Source organism: Mastacembelus armatus, chromosome 17, assembly GCF_900324485.2.
Source record: "Mastacembelus armatus chromosome 17, fMasArm1.2, whole genome shotgun sequence".
Lineage (NCBI taxonomy): Eukaryota > Metazoa > Chordata > Actinopteri > Synbranchiformes > Mastacembelidae > Mastacembelus > Mastacembelus armatus.
Genome location: NC_046649.1, coordinates 18,341,416 through 18,361,871, shown reverse-complemented (window position 1 = coordinate 18,361,871; position 20,456 = coordinate 18,341,416). Strand labels below are relative to the sequence as shown.

At 39.7% G+C, this 20,456-nt stretch overlaps 2 protein-coding genes across 2 annotated transcripts; both read left to right on the top strand.

Annotated features, from left to right (window-relative positions):
* On the top strand, positions 1–3,180 carry LOC113134176 (la-related protein 6-like). Its single transcript, XM_026313413.1, has 3 exons — positions 1–98; positions 1,891–2,077; positions 2,215–3,180. Exons 1-3 carry the CDS (start codon positions 10–12, stop codon positions 3,178–3,180), a joined length of 1,242 nt encoding a protein of 413 aa, XP_026169198.1. The 5' UTR covers positions 1–9.
* Positions 3,181–5,672: 2,492 nt separating this feature from the next.
* On the top strand, positions 5,673–13,593 carry LOC113134686 (neurturin). Its single transcript, XM_026314161.1, has 4 exons — positions 5,673–5,838; positions 6,002–6,423; positions 12,206–12,527; positions 13,019–13,593. The coding sequence occupies exons 3-4, from the start codon at positions 12,233–12,235 to the stop codon at positions 13,453–13,455; spliced, it is 732 nt and encodes a 243-aa protein (XP_026169946.1). The 5' UTR covers positions 5,673–5,838; positions 6,002–6,423; positions 12,206–12,232; the 3' UTR covers positions 13,456–13,593.
* Positions 13,594–20,456: the final 6,863 nt, after the last annotated feature.

Genomic DNA, 20,456 nt, shown 5'->3' with positions numbered 1-20,456 from the left:
TCTGCCCGAATGTTGAACTTCATATCCAAGAGGAATCTGCAGGTTTTGCTGAGCCATGGGACACTGGACCAATTCTTCACTCATGGTAGCCCTTGCAGGTAGACCTTGCTCATCCTGTCTGTTTTGTGGACTGAAAGGAGGTTTATGACCAGGCCGCTCTGTAGAAATATAGGTTATTGGTTGAGACTAATGTATCTAATGTGTACTAACCATATATAGTATCTGCTATTTTATGTATTGCACGTGTAAACATTTTTACTGGTCTTAAGAAACCTTTAGAAATTGAAAGTGCAAAGTGCAATAATGAATTTAATTACTGCACTAAGTAAATTCATTATTCAGGTTTTTGGATATTGTTTGTAATAATATGTTGCTAAAGGCCATTATTGTGGAAGTGAGAAATAGATAAGCATGTTCAGATCCCAAGAGGTAAAATCAGGATACTAATGTGCATGCAAACTCACTGTCATGTCATTTTGCAGAGGTGAAATTTGCGGTCTTGCAACCTTACACCTTTCCATGGTGATTCATACTGTTCTTACTGCTCATTGTAAACTACTCAGTGCTTATTATATAGAGAAAGAGTTGAAGAGAGTGATTTTAGACACGCAACTGTTCAGGTGTTTACTTGTATGTTCCCATGGAGACACCACTGTCAGTCAAATCTTTTCAAGTCATACCCACACAGCAGAAGTAAATTCAACTCTTTGTTGCTTATTTAGTCACAATATATATATATATATATATATATATATATATATTGTTTATAATTATTTCTAATAATGTAAAACCACTTCTCAGGTGCTTTAGGTTTCGTTACTATTTTATGGGCCTCACCCTAGTAGCAACTGCGCGTAGTGTATATGTCTACACATGTGGGTGTATGTGCTAATAGTATAGCTTCACCATCTGCACTCTCCACAGTAATTTGCCCAGTCTGCCTCTCACCAGCAGCCCACACAGCCTGTTAAGTCACCGCCTGCTGATTTCACATAACAATAAAAGGAAAAATAAGCTTGGATGATTAGCTGTGGAAAAGTCCATAAAGTTGTGGGTTTTTGTATATTTATAATATGGGTAATCATCACAACATATGGATAAGATGTTGATTTAAATATTAAGAGAGGGTACATATTCTCATAAAACTGATGGATCTGTTGCTGTGGGAATGATACATGCAATAGCAATAACAATATTATTTATATAATTATTTCAAGACAAAACAGGAAATAAAGCTGAATTGAAAGGATAATTACTTTTACTATTTTATACTTTAGTGCTGCCATATAATAGTGTTTCTGGGAATCCAGCAATATCGTAATTTTCTTCTGATTTGATTGTGTGTTGAGCACTAAGCCATACTGCAGAATTTCACAGCTATAATGATATATAATGTTGCACTTTGTGTTATGATAGCAACACTGAGTGGTGTTCTGCTCTGCAGTCTGCCTTAATTTCAGCAATGATGATATTTTGTTTGTGAAAGCCAGTAGTCTGTTTACATGGTAGTTTTTCTTTTTACGTCTTCAGAACTCACTTTGTTTTGACTGTAGCTTATTATTAGTGGTAGAGGTAGCATTGTGTAATGTGGCTGCCTGGTTGTAGCATTTTACAAAATTCTGTTTTGGATCCCACAGAACTAACTGACATCACTGTGGTTGTTTGAACTGTGCCCAGGTGCATTTTTATCTTCATTCAGTAGTATTAACTCTATCTAGGCTGCTGCTGCCTGTCTTTACAAAGAAACAGCAGTATATTTTTTTCAAAAAACTGTTATCACTATTCAACAGGAGAGACCATGACTAATCCAACTGGGTAAGGAGTTTTAAAATCATGATTGACTTGTCTACATTGCAATATATAATGATACTGAATCATGTTTTCTTGTAGGGATGATTCACATTCTGCCCAAGATAAAGAAGAGCGTGAAGGCGAGGTGCTCTGCTTAAAGATTAAAGCCCATTTGGAGGATTTGTTCTCTGACATTCACCTGGCAGAGGATGGCTTCCTGCTGAAACATGTGCAGAAGAACAAGGAGGGCTACGTCAGTCTCAAGCTCCTCACTTGTTTGAAAAAGGTAAAAAAGTAAATAAACAAATTCTTTGGCTTTAGTAAGACTTTATGTGCTTCATATGACATTTACATTTCAGCTGTTTAAATAAAAACAATACGGAGAAATGCAAACAAAGCTGAGGTTTCCACTGTTTGTCATAGATAAAGGCCCTGACCACAAACTGGTACATGACTCTGGCAGGAGCAGAGTACTCAGACCTGCTGGAAGTGAATGACGAATGCACCAAAGTGAGACGGAAAAAGCCGCTTCCCAAATGGCTGCTGTGTTCACCCACCAGCAAGCTCCTACTTGCCTGGAACATTCATGAGGTGCAAACCAGAGAGGACGGAGCAGCCTGTGGCCTGGAGCACCTTTCATTCTCAGAGAGAATCCTCCAAAAATTCAGCGCTCACGGCAGTGTTACTTCAGTCTGTATCCTACACCCTGGAAAAGAGCTTCCCAAAGAGCTGCAGTGCTATACCAAACGCCACAAACAGCTTGGCCAACGTTTGTGTGCAGTGGTCAAGTTTGATAGCCTGGAGGCTGTTCGTAAGGCCTACAGTGTCCTGAAAGCTGAAGAGGAGAGCTCTCAAGGGAAAGGCATGTGTGTTGTGCCTTTGGGATTCCAGTCAATGCATCACATCACCAAGGATGACTCAGAAGAAAAAAATGAAGACCAAGCTGAGGGCACACCATCCCAGGAAAATCACTTTGAAACCTCAGAGCATAAGGAAACCTATCCACCAGTAAAGGTCTCTGATGAGACTCCAGACACATCTCAGCCCCAAAACACTTTCAACAGCTCCATTCAAAAAACCTTTGAGCATATCTCTGCAAGCTGTAACAGTCAGTCTTTCTCTGGTATAAATCAGAGGTACAGTATAATGAGTTGGTGCTCTGGAGACTGTAATAAAAAGATTTTTCGAAGCCCCTGGGTGATGAAGCGCAAATTTGCAGCCAGTGCATTAAACCACAAAGCAGGTGGACATCCAAATGCACCCTACTTGGGGCAAAGAGTGTTGCGTCAGCCTTTTGGCCCCGATGGCACGAGGGGTTTTAAGGGCAGAAAGAAGCTGCTCCAACAGGAGGAGATCCAACTCAGCAGCGAAGTACCACCTGCTGATTAACAGTAGTACATTTGTGGACAGAATCCACAGATGTACTATTAAATCTAAAGGGTGAAGAAAATAAAATATTTTTTGCACTGGACTACAAAAGCTATTTAAGTTTAAGTATTTTTTTTTTTCCATCTCTGCAGGGGATTGTTTATTCTGGATAATGTGTAGTTGTAAACCACTGGCAGATGGGGGCAGCATTTAGCTGTGTTCACAAACGGGTTATTTATGTTTGCTTGTAGTTGCATTTGAAGTAAGTACACTGTAGTGCATGTAAATAGACTACAATACATATTAGCTAGAAGGACACACTGTAGCACAAACTGAGGTGTTTAAGTGCTGAAGCAAAAGTATCCACACATGGCGCTTTTGAAACACAAGTACCCTCTGCACGCCTGGGGCCTCACTTCATCTGGGCAAAACTGCAAATTGCAATGTATATTTGTTCTTGTGCCAGGATGGATTTACCTTGTTACCACTCTCTGTAACAAAAGAGTTGTCTTTCAACATGAAACACTCAGAAAAGGCCCTCATTGTGCCACTGCATCTTTTTCACTAATGCCTGTTTAGATTTTGGTTCTCTAAAGGGTAGTTTTCCACTGGCTGAGATGATAGTTGGCTGAAGGCTACTTGTCCAATCTTCAAACCACATCTTGTGCAAGATGAGTGTAGTAGCTACATTTGTGCCTTATTTCCAGCCTTTCTAATGACACCTCAACTGGAATGGTGTGTTTATAGTGTTACTGATTGAGGGCTTCCTTAAAATCTTGCTCAAAACTAAACAAAATGTGTTTTTTCACTCATCCACGCCCAGTGGAAAAGATTCAATCTGATGTGTATGGAATTCTATTATATTCAAATTGGAAACATTCTTTGTTGTTTTTTCTTTTAGTGTATATGCAAAATGTCAGACTCCCTTGATGACTAATGTAATCTTAGCTGTTGAGTGAGACTTTGTATTGTATATTCATTGTAAACACTCGTATCAAGTGTTTCATTCCTGTTGTATTTCACTTGATTTAGCAGTTAATTAACAGCTATTGGGCTTTTATTGATGTGGAGGGTTTGTGAAAACTTTACACATCTGCGAACAATATGTATAGAATCGAAATGCTTCTGCCTGATGTCAGGAAATGAATCTGTGCTGATAGCTCCTTTTCAAGAGTAGAAAAGCACAATACCCTGTGCTAACTGGAAGTCATTATGTATTTACACAGGCTCCTTTGGCCAAAAATTGAGGTGTATGTCAAACAAGTTAGTTGTAATTGTTCTCATGTTTTGTTTTATTTATTTTGTTTTATTCTTTCATTTTTGGGGGAGGAGATCTGGATGATTTTGCACCTGCTAGCAGTGATCAAAATCTTCTGTTTGAAGAAGAGTGAGTATCTTCTCTTGATTTGTGCTGCAGTGTTCTCCTTCAGGTTAGCTCTAAGGGTTTAGGTGAAAAGGAGAGTTTGTGTTGGCCCAGACTTTTTACATGAAATCTACACTTTAGGTCACTGAGATAACAACCTTAGAATATCCATCAATACACATTTTTGGTGTGAGACAAAGCTTCAGTAAAGATTCCTTTGGTTTTTCCCCTTTTTCTCTCAGTCAACACTGAAGGAATTTAAAGTCCTAGAAAGTCAGTAATTGGCCACATTTCCGTGGCACTGGTGAAACTTTGAAGAGTGTGATTTGTGTATAATTTGGCCTGAGGATATCAGAGTGACTCATGGTGTTAGAATGAGATAGTTGTTAGCAAATAATTTGTTTCCTGTTGCTGCTGCTAAGTAGCACAGAGCCTGCTGCTTTCTTTCACCATCTTTGGCTCCAGTCACAATTCTAGACCAACAGTGTACCTGTAGGTTTATTTGGCAGGTTTACTCTCCCAAACAGCACCTGTAAAGCTTTGTTTATCTTTTTTTAATCCTCAGCACGCATCACTTCAGTTATCTCCAAACTTTTGGCCTTTATTTATATATGACTGACCCCACACACCTGACACATTTCCTCCATGGATAGGGTATTTATTTAGATTGCAGTCTGGAGCCCTGATACCTTCCAAAAGCACAACCATCTGCTCCTCATTTGCTGCTAAAGGCTCAAGGGCTAAAATACTGGTTTGTATTGGAGGAGACGTGAACAAGAGATCCTCAACAACAACACCCTTGGTTTTATCTCCAGCCAACTGTAGATTGAATCATCATGAAATACCTCTGCTGTGATAATTCCATTTAACCGGGGTTAATGTTATGTCTTAGCACCATTTAAACCAATTGTGAACTCCTTTAATACCCCCTAAAAGATTGGAAGACACTTGCTTCAGCAGACCCCTCTGACTGTACTGATCTGCCCATTTGAGGCTATTACCATTTGCCCGCTTAAGATGGCAGATTCTCTTGCAGCAGAAGGTAAATGTAAGCCTGTGCTCAGGCTAAAGCATCCTTTAGTGCTCCTGGAGCTAGAGCCAGGGAGATTATCATGTCAGGAGTAATCCGACTCGGCCCACAAGCACAACTATGGAGGAGGAGCAACAGTTGAGGGGGGGAGGCAGTCAGAGGCATCAGAGAAGCTCTTTGCCCCACTTACGATAACCACATTCTCCCTCCTCACCCTAAGCCATCTTCTGGAGCCGCAGAGTTCCCCTCCCTGGAGCTGAAGACAAGACCTGCAGCTGGAAAGAGGGTAAGGACATGTGCGTTATCTGCCCAACAGTGCTCTTGTATGAAGATAATCTGTTCAGAATGAGGATGAGTTTCATAACAGATCGAGTAAAAGTGAACTCATCTGTAAGGTCTGTTCATTGCATGGCACTGCACCTCAGTTTTGCTCTGTTCCTCTGTTGCAGGTTCAAGTTTATGCAAAAAGAGGATCAAAAGTTCGGTATGGAGACAAATGATGACAGGAGTTTTCTGAAGTGAAACGGATGACAGTTCACGGCTTCTCTTAAACCCAGCGCTCCTCATTTTGAATGGATCAACCTGAGTGCCATGAGGCACATATTTAGAGTCAGAGGAATGTTGATCTTGATCTTTGCAACCTAAAACGGTTCAATGGAAGTGCAAATATGATAAAAAAATAATACAGCCTGGACCTGAATCAAGTCAGGACACCTCCCCTACTTGCAGGCACAAGGAGTTGTGATGCTTTTCAGAGGAATAAGCAGGAATCCTATTGATGATGATGATGGACTTATCCAACCAGCACTTGCCTATGGAGGTCAGCTGAAGACGACGCCACGCAGCTAAGTCTGGATTAGCCGGCCGAACGGTAAGGACACCACAGCTTCTTTTGTTAGTTTAAGCCAGCAGCTTAAGGGGAAGGTGTTAGATACCACTGACAGGGATGCCTCACCAAGTGTTTGAGTGGCAGAAAACACACCTTGGGCTATTTGTATCAACAAGCTGCCCGTGACATGAATTGCATGTCAGCATTGCACATTGGCCTGTCACGAATGTTTGCTTAGCAGTTGCCATTGTTTACAAGAAGCATGCCACTGTGTTGGAAAAGCAGTAAGAAAAAGCAATAATTTTTTATAATTTTCTTTCTGAATTTGGACAACCTTTCACCACACAGGCGAGTTTGTTTTGTCAGGGAAGAATATTTTCCTTTCCTGTCACTTATCCAGCATGGTGGTTTGCCTCATTATCATGTGTAATTGCTCTCCAGATACTCCCTGGCTTTGCTTTGCCAAAACCTGGAGATACTACTTACAGATCTGACAAAATAATGATTTTAGCTAATTATTTTCCCTCTGTTTATTTTTCTAGAGGATTTTTTTCTTGCAGAGCTGCACCTTTAATATCTTAATTAATTAAGAAGGTCAGAATCAAACAGCTAAGTTTATCTTCTCAAAAAAATGAAGGTACTCCGAGAGAAGCAGAGAGAAGAAACTTGATTTTACTCACTGTGGACATTTTACTCTAGTGATGATCCCCTTCTCACTAAGTTTGTATCATACATAGAGATTATACTGTGTGCTATCTAGTAGAGCCTGGGGAGGCTAAAGAGAGTCAATTAAGCGATTCAACTTTAATAATCTGATCATAATTAATGAGGCAGCTGAACTGACACAGCACCCCCCCTTTGTCTTATCAGCATTTTCTTCCAGATTTATGATAAAATATAAATTTTGCACTCAACAAATACAATTTTCTTTGAATTTGAAGAAAGCATAGTCTTTAAAAGGTGTAAAATGCCATCATATTTCAGATGTTTGTACTTGCTCGTGCTTGCTCGTGTAGGTCTTACTTGAAAATTGTATTCAGTGTGTGCCAGACCGCCGTCAACTTTTTATAACAGCAACATCAACATGTTGAACATGGGTTTAGAGGAGATGCTGTTGTGTTAAAAGAGGATCTAGCATAGTCAGATTAGCAGCAAGAATAGAAGCTTCTTCAGAAAATAGCAGAGACAACATTAATCTTACTCGCACAAAAAAAAAAAAGATGAGGCAAGATGACATTTCTCTGCCAAGTCTCATGTAACTCCTCTTTGTCTGTTGGAAAGGCTGTTTAAATGTCAGAACTATACCTTGACTCAACTCTTTCGATAATAGCAAAGGGCAGTGGATTTACAACAGGTGTCAAATGTGCATCTATAAATGTATCTTCCCCCCACACCTCATTAACGCCACCCTAACAGGTTTGAGTTGTGAGATTTCATGCTAGGCTGTTGGGTCACTGGATTAATCTGTATAAATCCAATGGACATGATAGTAGGCCTTCCAAAATAAAATTCAAGCTTTTTAAGCCACACGTTTAAATTCAGTAAATGAAAAGAACACAGGAAACATGTTTAGAATTTGCAGAATTTGTATAAAAATGATCACTATTTTTCTGGCATCACTCGTACATGTTTTCCCTTTTTTTCTTCGCGGTAATGAATGGCAGCTTTCTCACTAACAAAGAACAGGCTTGCTTTAATTATGCCATGGTTACTGAGTGACAGAGCTAGAGCCAATCGAATTGGCTGCCCAGTAAAATTACAGCACAGTCTAGCCTAAGCCTTTTTCAGTTGCATTAGAACCAAGGCTGGATTTAGAACAGCCAATCCTGGCTAAGAACATCCACTTTATTTTACAGCCGTTTGGCCCACCCCAGTGCCAACACAACAGATCTAACTCCCCAAGCTCATCACCTTTCTTCTTCATTATTCTTACTAAAAGGGCAGGTTTTAGAAGAAGAAGAAGGAGAAGAAGAAGAAGCACCTGTTGCTGGGCTCACCCCTGATTTTGAGGTGTCTGATGGATTAACACAGACACACACACACGCACGCCACGGTTCCAGGCTCCGTCACCAACACTGCAGCCAGGTGTTAATCCACGTGACTGCAGATAAAGCCGGCAGGCATTAGTGCTAATCCCGCCCTGATCTTTGGAATATGTCCCTATTACCTCCCCAAGCACTCTCTAGCTGTCCCAAGGCCTCCTGATGCTCACCTAAGGGGGAAAAGACAAGACAAGGCCTCTCTACGACTCCCTAAAGCACGTTGTTTTCTTGCAACCAAACAGTAGGTGCCTTTCCCGCTGTTTGTTATGCTCCTGTTATCTTTTTAGTGTAGGCATTTATGGGGTGTGTTCAAAGTAGCACAGAAACAGACAGTCACATGGGTGGAGCTGATCTCAAATACACAGTGTGGTAATAATGTTCTTTAGGTAGAGGCCTCAGGTTGTTCAGTGGCAAATATGCAGTGGTTAGATCTGTGGACAACGCTACATATCAAGAAGCAGCAGTATTATGTAAGATGGATTACCTGGTGTTATATGATGGTGTGGCTGGGAGTGTGTGTGCTCCCTGGAAGTGAAGTGGGTGCCTGGACAACGGAAGGGTGGACTTTGTCTCAGTTTCGACACAAGCCCATGTCATATGATTTAGGAAAAGTGAAATCACTCAACTGCTATATGTGCGTGTTTATGGTATGTGTGAGTCACAGAGTTAGCGTGAGTGAACTGACACAGAACAGGCTGTATTAGGGGAATGTATAGGACCAAATGCTACAGAGTGGTGGGACATAAAAGTTCGCATCTGCTTTCTTCCAGCACAAAGAAGCTCTTCATACATGCCTTTCTATCATCTTGTCTTGCTGCAGTCATGTCACGCTGGTCAAGATCCAAGGAAGCTGACAAGAATGCCCCCCATCTCCCAGTCCCATTCAGAAGTGTTAACCACAGATGCCCCTTTTTTGACAGCTCTCTAGTTCATCTTACACAGACTGTGGCATTTTGTGGAGTGTCTCCTTCTGGCACAGGAAGGAGGGTAAGACATGAGTGCCATGCTGCTATAATTACGTTACCATCAGCTTAGCAGCACTGTGGCCACTGACCCAATTATTCCTTTGAAAACATCTATTTTATTGTGTCATTTGAATAATGCGATCTTTGAGTCGCAACAAGAGCTCAGTTGAGGGTCGAGAATCAAGCTGCAACTGTACGATGCATACATGTGAGAATGCATAATGTCTTAGGAATGGCTTTGACAGGAATTCTTGGCTAAGCGGTTCACTTTTATGGTTTCTCTCAAACATGCTAATAATCCTCTGGGACTGTTTTCACTGGGTAGGAGCTCTTCAGGTGACATATGGCTGACAGCAAACATCAGGTGCACTATTTCTAACATGCATTCATTCTCACACTAATCCTAATGAGGACTTTCATGTGTGCAAATTTTGTCTTTTCTCCTTCTGAATGGGTTATTTTCTTTATTTTGGGCTTCACTCATTTGGCCATCCTTATCTTGATGCACATTAGTATGCAAGGACACACCAACACTGATGCTTTGTGAGGACCAGACATGCTGCTGCTATGTAGGAGCTGTTCTAGTTGTCTTTGCGGCTCATCTGCACTTTTATTTTTCACTTAGAGGATGTCTTTTCCTTCTGCTGGAGTCCTCTGGGGCTCCACTATATCCTCTGTGTTTTTGCACTTCTCTGTTTGCTGGAAAACAGCACCATTTGTCCTTTCAGGAAGTGGATTATTCATTCATGTCTTTCCATTGAACTCCTAAGAAAACACAGGTGCCCCTTCCCCCATCACTATCTGTATATTTATGTCCATGACAGCGGAGGTCATTGTTAGATAATAAATGTCTGTGTTGATTAATCATCCATGACCATCTGAACAAGCTGCACAACGCTCCTTGGCACTTTTATTGGTGCCAATCGACTGCAGATGGGACTAATGTGTTTCTGAGTGGAGCAATTATGACAATCAAAGTGTCTTCAGCGACATGAGATCATGTTGGATGGCCAGGCTTTGCTCAGTGTCAGTGATTGAGACATCAGAGGACTCATCTGTTTTTTTTTTACAAACTAATTGTTTTATCAGGAAGATCCACAGAGCTAACAGGCTGAGGACACTGATGTATTGCAGCCGTGTGAAACAACAGATGGGTAATTGTCCCGAATTGAACTATTAATAGCATAAAAAAACAATGATCTCTTCCATTGTGAAATATCATAACATGCTGGCACCTTTTTAAATTGGCAATATATTATATTTAGAGCAGAAGCAGTAAAATTCAACACTAACAAAATGAAACTTTCCATTTCAGCTTCTATCCATCATGTCTGGTGATTAAATTCAACAGTGAGAAACAAACTTTAGATGTATAGCAGTGCACTGAGTAATGTTCTGCTGCAGCCGCAGGTCCACATAGGATTTACATAAATTGTAGAATGAGGTTGCTAGCTGAAATGTTTGACTTTCAAATGAATACCATTCTACCCCTTCATTGTGCAGAGGCTGGTTACCATGTCAAACCCATATGGAATTATGACTGATGAGTCAAGCTTTGACTGATAGGACTGGTTATACCTGTTTATACCACTGCAATTCATGTGTGCAGCAGCTTCTTTGTATTTTCCCTTTGCGGTGTCCAAAATACTGAGGCACAGTAGAGCACTGTCTGCATTGACTGTTTCTCCTCTTTTTTGGTTTACTTACTTTAATGCAAAAAAAGTAAAAATTTCACCATAAAACCTAAATTTCCACCTTTTACTATTTTATACAAGTAACACATGTTAATGTAAACTGCAGGGACAGTCCACATACTGAAAGTGCAAACTTCCAGAAATTATTCATTTCAGAGTTTTGTTTCTACAATAAACTAGCCATAGATATGTGACATTTTGTCCTATTGTAAACAGTCTAGCAGCCTGTATATGTACACTACAGAATCCTGTCTGCCAAAACACTTTGTAGGGCTGGTCTGGATTTGCTGTTAGTCACTGCCAGTGTACCATTTCCGGCTCTAGGGAAATGTTTTGCTCACTGGTGACATGATATGAAAAATACAAAGAAGTAAGCTTGTAAAATGTACAAACCTGACAATAAAGAAAACATATGGAATAATTCCTCCAGATTGAGTTTTGTGGCTGCTGTGGTACGGTATCTATTGAACGGGTGGAGCTGTGTAAGATAAAAAGATGTACAAACACACATGTTCACTGAGGCCTCATCATACGTAGCATTGCAAATACCGTAGGTGTGGCAAAGAGATTCTTGTCAACGAAGGAATGGATATTCCCCCTTCAAAAGGATGTTGCGGGAACATTTATTTCTAAAAAAGAATTTTTTTCTTCAGGAAGCAAGAATAGAAGCTTGTATTTTCAGGTATTTTGATGTAATATGCAACTTTTATGTTGTTTTCAAGGAAAGAAGTTGCAAAACTCATCCAGCCTGCCTACAGTTTGAAAAAGAAATTGCTGTTATGTCTTTTGCTCCGTTGCAGCAGCGGTACTACTTTAAACACACGCTGCATTCTCAAGTGTCAGCAAGTGATGTCGAGCATGCAGATCATGAACCCATTTAGACTGAAAATGACTTGACAGGAGAATCAGAAAAAGTAAACTGCCAGTAAAATAAAAGCCCTTCAGAGAAACCTCTGTTGAGAGGGGGGGATTTATGGAAGGTCAAACGAATGTGGTGACACACAGGAGACAACAGTTCCTGCACTGTTCTTTGTGCCTTATCTGACAAGTTCACAAGATGGTTTACATGATTGAAGGTGTGACTGTTTGAATATGTCTGACATTTGTGCCTCTCTCTTGACAGAGTTTCAATGCTCCTCCACGTTCTAAGATGAAGTTATGGAAAGGTGCTACTTTTGCCTTCATGCTCTGTGGCGCAGCCCTGTCCATTCTCTTCCTTAGAAACATGGCCGCTATTGGACAGTTCAAACCTAAGACAAAATATCCGTACAAATCTTCATCCTCATCAGGACTATTTTCATCATCAAAATCAACATCTGAAACCTCATCTCCATCACTCTCTTTATCATCATTACCACCATCCTCAGCAGGATCGTCCCGGCAGATGGGTGGTCTCCATCGGAGAATTCGCTCAGCAGATGACATGACCTCTCTCCTCTCAGAGTGTAAGATAAACTGTTATTTTCTTCCTTCCTGTTCTATATAAGGTGTGTTGTGAAATGGTTGCTGGTTTTTCAAACAGAAAAAGCAGTACCTGACTCAGTTGTTTATAAGGCAGGTTTTATTGACTCACAATAACCTGCGGTCAATTAGCACTCCATAGTTCACTAGCTTTCCAAAGGACTGCTCTAACCTCAGGGGAAAGATGAGATATACACTTGCTTTTTGGTTCACCTGACAAACAAAACTGGCTTCATGGACCTTGCACATCTTCTGTCATAAGGCTGTTTTGTAGCTGTCATGATGCCAGATAAAATAAACATGTTCTTTTGTGTACACTCAACTGTCATTATTCTGCCAAGCATAGACAGTATCTGTGAACCATCTGTCCTATTTCATATCTGATTATTGAGAATTTTTTTCTACATGGCTACACAGAACTCAAATAATCTCTCTGTTGTGTGTTTTTAAATGTTGATTATCTCTTCTCTGGTAGTTTCTGTGATGTTCCAGAGCTTCACAGAGGGTGAGCTTCAGCATGTGGTCGGGACCTTGTTGGACAGGAAGAGACGGAAGAGTCGACGTCTGGGTCAGAACCAGGGCCGAAGGACTAAAAGAGCTCGGAAGCCAAAGCTCTGCTCTGTGAGGGAGCTGGAGCTGACTGTGAGTGAACTGGGTCTTGGCTATGAGAGCGATGAGACTTTACTGCTGCACTACTGCAGCGGCAAATGCCCGGCCCACTGGCAGAACTATGACATCACCATGAAGCACATGATGCAGACAGGCTTTAGAAAGAAAGGCCTCAAGGACAAGGTAAGCAATGGGCCCTGCTGCCGGCCGACTGCATTTGAAGAAGACTTTTCTTTCCTGGACAACAAAAGTCGCTATCAGACAATAAAGAATGTGTCGGCGAAGAATTGTGGGTGTGTATGACCCAAAGAAATGGACAAGATATTTCTTTCTGCTGCAGTCAGCCTCTGTTAAAAGAGCTTGACATTTCTGGTGTTAAAAGACAAACAGAGCAAACTGTGGAATATGAACTCAAGGAGATGAGGAAGGGATGGGAACACATTGATGGCTGCTCCACGGCAGCTTTTTTTTTTTTTTTTTTTGACAGAAGATTTTTGTGTCTGTCACCACAACTTGGGACCAAATCACACAGATAAAAAGTGCTGTGTTTCTGTGGATTCCATGTAAAAGAAAAAAATTTCTCATACCAAAATATTTTTTACCATTATCTTTTCTATCTGTGTAGTAACACTGTAAACAGTGGTGTTACAACAGTGTATGGTAGCATGTAATGTCACACTGGAGTAGTAGTATATGCTATAGGCTCATGATAATAATGAGCCATAGTGGACTAGAATATCGCTGTTACTACACATCATGTCCACATATGTTAATATGTCAGTAAGTCCAACTCGTGTAGTTTACATGACTCTAATTATGACAGTAAATCACTTTTTGAGCAAAAAACAGTGCATCAGGCATCAATTTCAAATCGTATAAATCAAACTGAAGTTAAATATACATATAATGTAGCAATGTTTACTTTAGGTTCTAGTTTGAACCAGTGAACTAATTATAATGTCTTATGAACAGTCTCCAGAAAGTATATTGACTTAAGACTATGTTGAATTGTTGTCATCATAGGCCATGACTTTGTGACCAGTTTCTCTGCTTGTATGCATTACTGTTACTGATTGCAGTGTTATTACACAGGTAAAACAACAAGTGTTACTGATAAAAGTTTGACAGTGAATGCAAATTCTTTTCCATAGCTCCAGGTTTGATACCTACCTTTAATTATCGTGTGTTGTGCATTGTTGTTGCATAGATTAACTATGAGGACCAGCTTCAAAACACATAAATACACTCACTTTAGCAAGAGACCAGTATGAACATTTCTCGCATCTGCTCTTCATAGAAAAGTTTTATTTATACCTTTCGAAATAAGCCAATATTGTAATTACCCATAATGCTGTAGAATTATTTCCCTCAAACAATTGCCAAAACACACCAGGCTAATTCAACACATATGATGAATTCACAAACCTAGACTCACATCACCTCATGTCTCAGATTCCAGGTGATAAACCTGCTTTAATATCACCACTGGATGCAATTTGTCAACATTTACAGTCAGCGTTTTTTGCTAATCTGAAGCTTAAGTGTGGAAAAAAAAAATTCTAGTGATCACTAGTGGTATGTTTATTTCCTCACTGACAGAAAACCAATTATGAAGTAGAATCAGGATCTGGAAGTGTCTTTGCAACCTCCATAAATCCCTGCAACTTAATGTAATCCAAAGCCCACAGTACAGCCTTCTATTGGCCCATCGAATGCCTCCTTGTTGTATTGCCTGGTAGACCTGGTAGAAACATAAGTTGTTGAATTATGAAGCATCTTTTTCATCTTCAACAGTCTTTATTTGGTTTGAGCCCACTGTAACTGTTTGCCTGAAGTACAATAAATAGTGTTTTTTTTTTTTTCCTGAGGAGGTGGAGTGTAGGGCGTGGATGCGGTGCATCTTTATTATAGTTTATATTGTATTTATTTGGGAAGTAAATTATGGTTTTGCATATTTATTTAGATCACAGAAATGGGACAGCTTATTATCAAGGAACTGTGCCAAAAATGTTTTATCCAACATTCTATATTGACTGCTGAATAAACGTAATTTCAGAGGTATGAATGTGCTCCCAAACTATTGATCTTTGGGTGTCAAATATTCTGTATTCAGATTGTATTTAAAATGAATAAATATATAATAAAACTCAAATCTGACCAGACACTGTTAATAATGAAGTGAAATACTATGAAAAGGTAATCCCTGTGAGGAAAGTTGACAATTACAGCAGAAGGTAGAAGGATTCTAAATAAATCATGATTTAGATTAAAAACACAGAACCTTAGTCATGCTAATCTGTAAATATTTCTCTGTGATGCTGGCTCATTCAGTGAGGCTCTTTCCCTGAAGTCATCTATTAAAAAGCAGCTCAGCAGCCAATGTACTTAACAGCAGTGATGACATAATTTATATAACAGCTTGTTCTCTCTGACAGACCAGTGGGGGATGTGACTGTCACAGCTACTCATTCCAAATTATTGACAGAAAAGAAGTTTAAACAAAGGAGGGCTCTTACTCCATTACATACACTATTAAGCAGCCAGAAATCCTCACTAGCTCATCCAAACTAATCACCAAAATATTCCATGTTGGGAAATGTTTATGAAAAACTACAATGCCCAGCTATTTCAGGAAAGTACTGGGACTTTATTAAAACTAGCTAACTGTGTACATGATAGTCAGAAAGTAAATGATAGACTAACAAATGGGGTTTTTGGGGAATGTATTGGGAAAGACCATCCATAAACACCAAGCTTATCTTTTCTTAAACTTCCAGTGAAATGACCCAATTCCTGCTGAGTCCATCCTCTGGGTTATGGAGTTTTGGAGGAAGACTTTTAGGGAATGTTGTTCTTTGTAAAAATGCATTTCTCTGGACCAGAAAATTGTACCACAAAAAGTAAACTTCTCAAAGGTAAAGATAAACAACCTTAATTTTGACTTCACCACCCAACACTTTTTGAGTTTAGCTGAGAGAATTTACGAGGCCATCGTGGAGCTTCATGAGTTACAAAACTTTCACAAACTGTAAAGGAGCCTTTTTAGTTTTGGTTTTACAAAAAAAATGTTTTGGTTTAGGTTTAGATTTACCCAGGTTTTCGAACCTTGGACTTCTGCCTGAACCTAAATACAATGAAGGTGGTGAGATTTTTTTTGTGCCTGTCACAGCATTGAAAGATTACACTGGAGGCAGTTAGTCTTTCCAGAAGCAACAGTCTGGTTAGTCTTGATAATGTACAAGAAGTTATGAACTGTTTGCATAGTAAAAAACTGTTGACAGCAGTGGATTATCTCCTGTCATTTCATTTTCACTTCAAAATTCAGTCTTCTCTTCTTCTGCTACTGTTTTCTGCTAAAGAGTGGTTGGTATTTTGCCCCAACAAATCAGTTGCAAGAGCAGTATCAGTATCGTCACTGGCATTTTTAGTTAAAAGCTGTGTCAGTGGCTACGAGCAGATAACATAACTATTCACCATTGTCAAAGAAATGTGCAATAACAGTTGCTTTATCTTTAAATTGACTTACGACAACCTCTGTAGCTGTGTTGATTTCATCCCCACAACACTAGAACAGTTTATATAATATGGGTGGCAATTTTGTGAACTGCAACCACACACAGATTTGAGGAGGAAATTACACTTTGCTGATTCAAATCTTTCATTGTGTGTATTTCAATAATCCTCAATGTAGTTTATTTACTTTTTTCCTAAGTGGCTGCATCAGATCAAACACACTTCATTATGCAGCTCAGAAGAGATCGGACTGTCATTCCTTCTGTTGCCACATGAAGCTCCTAGATTCAGTTCAGTAGAAAACTAGGCCTGCAAGTATAATAAAAATAGCTTAGCTATAGTTGGTCAGTGACAATGATTCTCTTTTACACATTTGTATGTATGTACTGTATTTGTATGTACTCACATATGTACTGAACACCTCTCCATTATCAAGTGTAACAGTATTTCTATGTCTTTAATGTGAAAAAAAAAAAAAATCAAAAAACATTTAGCCTCCTTTGCATTGGAAGCAGCAATTTAAAAGAGAGATCTGGAAACTGCTCTGTATGATGCAGATGCTGGTACAGGTAGGAGAGTTATTTAAAAAAAAATACAGATTAATAAATCTTAATATACAGGCACACAATCATATTGTTGTAATTTCCACTAATGATCAATTGAGAAGAGCACACACCCACAGTACTGTATGTTTGTGACTAAAGAGCATAACTCCGTGTTTTTTCCAGTGAAAACGGCTCTACAGGCCTTTTTCTCAGGATAAAATGTCGACATGCCATAGCAGGTAAGTGCAGCTATACAATCATTGATGTCATTAATTGTACCTGCATTCCTCTCATATGTGTGAGGTTCAGGGCCCTGGTTGCTGTGCATGCCGGCTCACTGACATGGTTTACCGGGATTCCCACATTAACAGACCCATCACTGATTTAATTATTACACCTTTGGTTTTCCTGCTGGGGAAAGTCAAAATGTTTGATATGAAAAGTTGTAACTATTGAACAGTCCTCTCCAACATCTAAATGGAAGCAAAGCAGAAGAGGCAGACTGTGTGGTTTAATCAGAACAGCTAACAACTATTTACAATTGACTGCAATGCACTGGGATGTTTAATAATATACAATACTGGGTGAGTCTCTGAGCAGGAATTTGGCTTTAAATTGCAGCCATAAAAATGACCTAACCATGAAACTAGAGTAGGAGAGCTTTCATATGTCAATGGCGTTACAGACAGTATATACTGCGCTGTTTTGGAAATGACCTTTTCATGTGGAGGTAATTCAAGAACAATATTTGGTTTGAGTTTTATGTGGGCCCAGAACATGCCACCACTGACTTCCAGTCATCATGACGTGCAGTATATACTGGCGGTCTGATGAAGAGTAGCCTAATGGTGGTATTGGACTGTAAGTTGGGTGAAGGGTTTGCTTCCTTCTCAGCCCACCCATGTTAAAATATGCACATTCACAGCATAGGATTGCACTTTTGATGTACATTTTCTTAAATTTAATATATTATCAACATATTTTATCTCTTGAGTATCAGTTAGGACAGGCTCCTCCAGAGTTTTACATGCATGAAGATGTAGTGTTTGTTATCCCTGGGAGAAATAAATCCTGGCAAAGGTCAGATAACTTACACAACTTCCTGCACACTTTCAATAAGGAAACACCACCTCTTGGAGTTTATACCACAACTGCAGGAGGTAACACAGAAGTCAGATTGAGTTATCTGAGTTTAGAGCTGATCAGAGGCAGGTCACTCAGGATGATGTGGGTGTTGTACGGACTGGGATAGCTGTTGTATATTTGTGAGCAAAAACTTAATCCTTTCCCTTTGGGTTTTACTTGGCCATGTGGAGCACATGTTTCAGTTTGAGTGTGACTTACTGTATTTACTACAGCTGTGGGGGAGAAATGACTTCAGCAGTTTGTATTTTAAGCAATTTCAAATTTTAAAGCCAACTATGGGAATAACAAAGAAGCACATGACTCCCTCACATCAAAGACACATTACCCTCCAACATTTGGATGCAATGAAATCCAATATATAAAGAATTTCCCCTTGAAATCACAACTTTCTCTTCAGTTACAAGAGGCAAGGAAAACTTAGGGTAGGATAGTATTCCTCCAGGAAATTGTATTTCTTTCTGTAATTCCATATATTTTATACGTGGAGGACCTAGAACATGCTTTAAATGTTTCTAACTGCAATAAAAGTAGAACCACTTTACCTCTGATATAAACAGAAATTTCCGCTACTTGTTAATGGCCTTCAACCAAAATATCTGCACGCCCACTGCGTGAATCAGAAGACCTGCAGGAGTGAAAAGGCTATAGCTAGTTAATCATAGCAACATGGGTGAGAAAAGCAAACTGTGTAACAACACATGGCAGCCATTAGATCACAAGAAAGGATTAATCTACAGGAATTTATAACACTTGTGGGCTGTGGTTTGACATTTTCAAAGAAATAATCATTACTGTTATTTGTTTTTCCTGACATAGTTTTTATGGGATGAGACAATAGCAGGTCAGACTTTGTGCCAGTGGGAGTTAATGAAGTCCAAATTGTAAGTGGAGCAACATGGGGCTTAAACTGAGTGGAGAAGATGCTTTACCCATTTGACCCGATCTCCTCTCCTTTATGTGTGTTCCGCCACTGACACAGATTCAATCGTCAGCTGTCTTTGCGTTGGTGTTTGACAAAATTGTATAAAATTATGGATTTGAAATTTAAAGGAAGCCCACCCTAAATATTCTAGTCAACACTGTAGCATGTTGGAGGATAATAGTGTCAGCATATACAAGACATCTGTTATTGGTAACAGCACTGACAAGATCTTCAATAAACATGCCAAACTTTTACAGCCCCCTCCCATGTCCAGCTGCAGCATGTTGGTGAATTCAGACATCTTTAGAGGAAGATAGCAGGAGAGAGGATGCAGCAGAGACTCTGGAGGGCCAAAAGAGCCTCAACAACTGCAGCGAGCAGGTGTTTTTGCTCTTCCTGAGCAACTCTGAACTCTCCAAAGATAAATCAACATTTTGGCTGCATTTTCTATAATGAAATGATTACATTAAGACATTATGTGTTACATTTTTAATTAGATTATAAGATTTATGCAGGAGTGGTTTTCATGGAAAAATCTTATGCATCATTTTATAACAGATATAGATGTGTACAAGTCATAGTAATGTCTTGACTCCTCGTGTTCATTTATAATTCATGTGCATTTTGTGGTACACAACCATAAATATTTAAAGGCTTTGAACTTACATGATCATTAATAATTCACTTCAAATAATTGAAGAAAATGACATTGAGTGTGTACATCTTGTGCTTCAGAAGGGAACTGTCACCTATGACACTTACACCGTGTTCATTATAGTTTGGAGCAAAGTAAGGTGACCACATCTCTTATCTCATGGGGTCCAGAGGGGCTGCTGCTGGTGCAGCTACAGCAGCATAGCTCTCTGACTGTCTGTCTGCTGTGAGTTTGCGAAGGCTGCATGGTTTAGAAGTGTTTCTAAAAAAGATACTGGTTGTACCAGCCCTGCTTTTGAAAAGAATGATGGCCATTCTGTGAGCAAGTGCTACTGTGAATGTGGTTGCACAGAGGATCTTCTGTAATCTGTTTTTCATGTCTTTAGGTCACCAGGCAGTCTATTTTAGTTTGTACTACCTCCTGAGAGGGGGAGGGAGAGGGGCTCTTGGAACCTTACTCAAAACTGGGTAGAAGACAGTAGATATAAAAGCAGAACACAGGACAAGGGGTATAAGTTAGCTGT

Bases quoted from the DNA above. Each gene is read 5' to 3' on its own strand.
- LOC113134176 (XM_026313413.1), top strand. From the start codon at position 10: ATGTTGAACTTCATATCCAAGAGGAATCTGCAGGTTTTGCTGAGCCAT. The intron at 99-1,890 runs GTAGACCTTGCT...GTTTTCTTGTAG, and splicing joins ACTCATGGTAGCCCTTGCAG to GGATGATTCACATTCTGCCC. The intron at 2,078-2,214 runs GTAAAAAAGTAA...TGTTTGTCATAG, and splicing joins TCCTCACTTGTTTGAAAAAG to ATAAAGGCCCTGACCACAAA.
- LOC113134686 (XM_026314161.1), top strand. From the start codon at position 12,233: ATGAAGTTATGGAAAGGTGCTACTTTTGCCTTCATGCTCTGTGGCGCA. The intron at 12,528-13,018 runs GTAAGATAAACT...CTTCTCTGGTAG, and splicing joins GACCTCTCTCCTCTCAGAGT to TTTCTGTGATGTTCCAGAGC.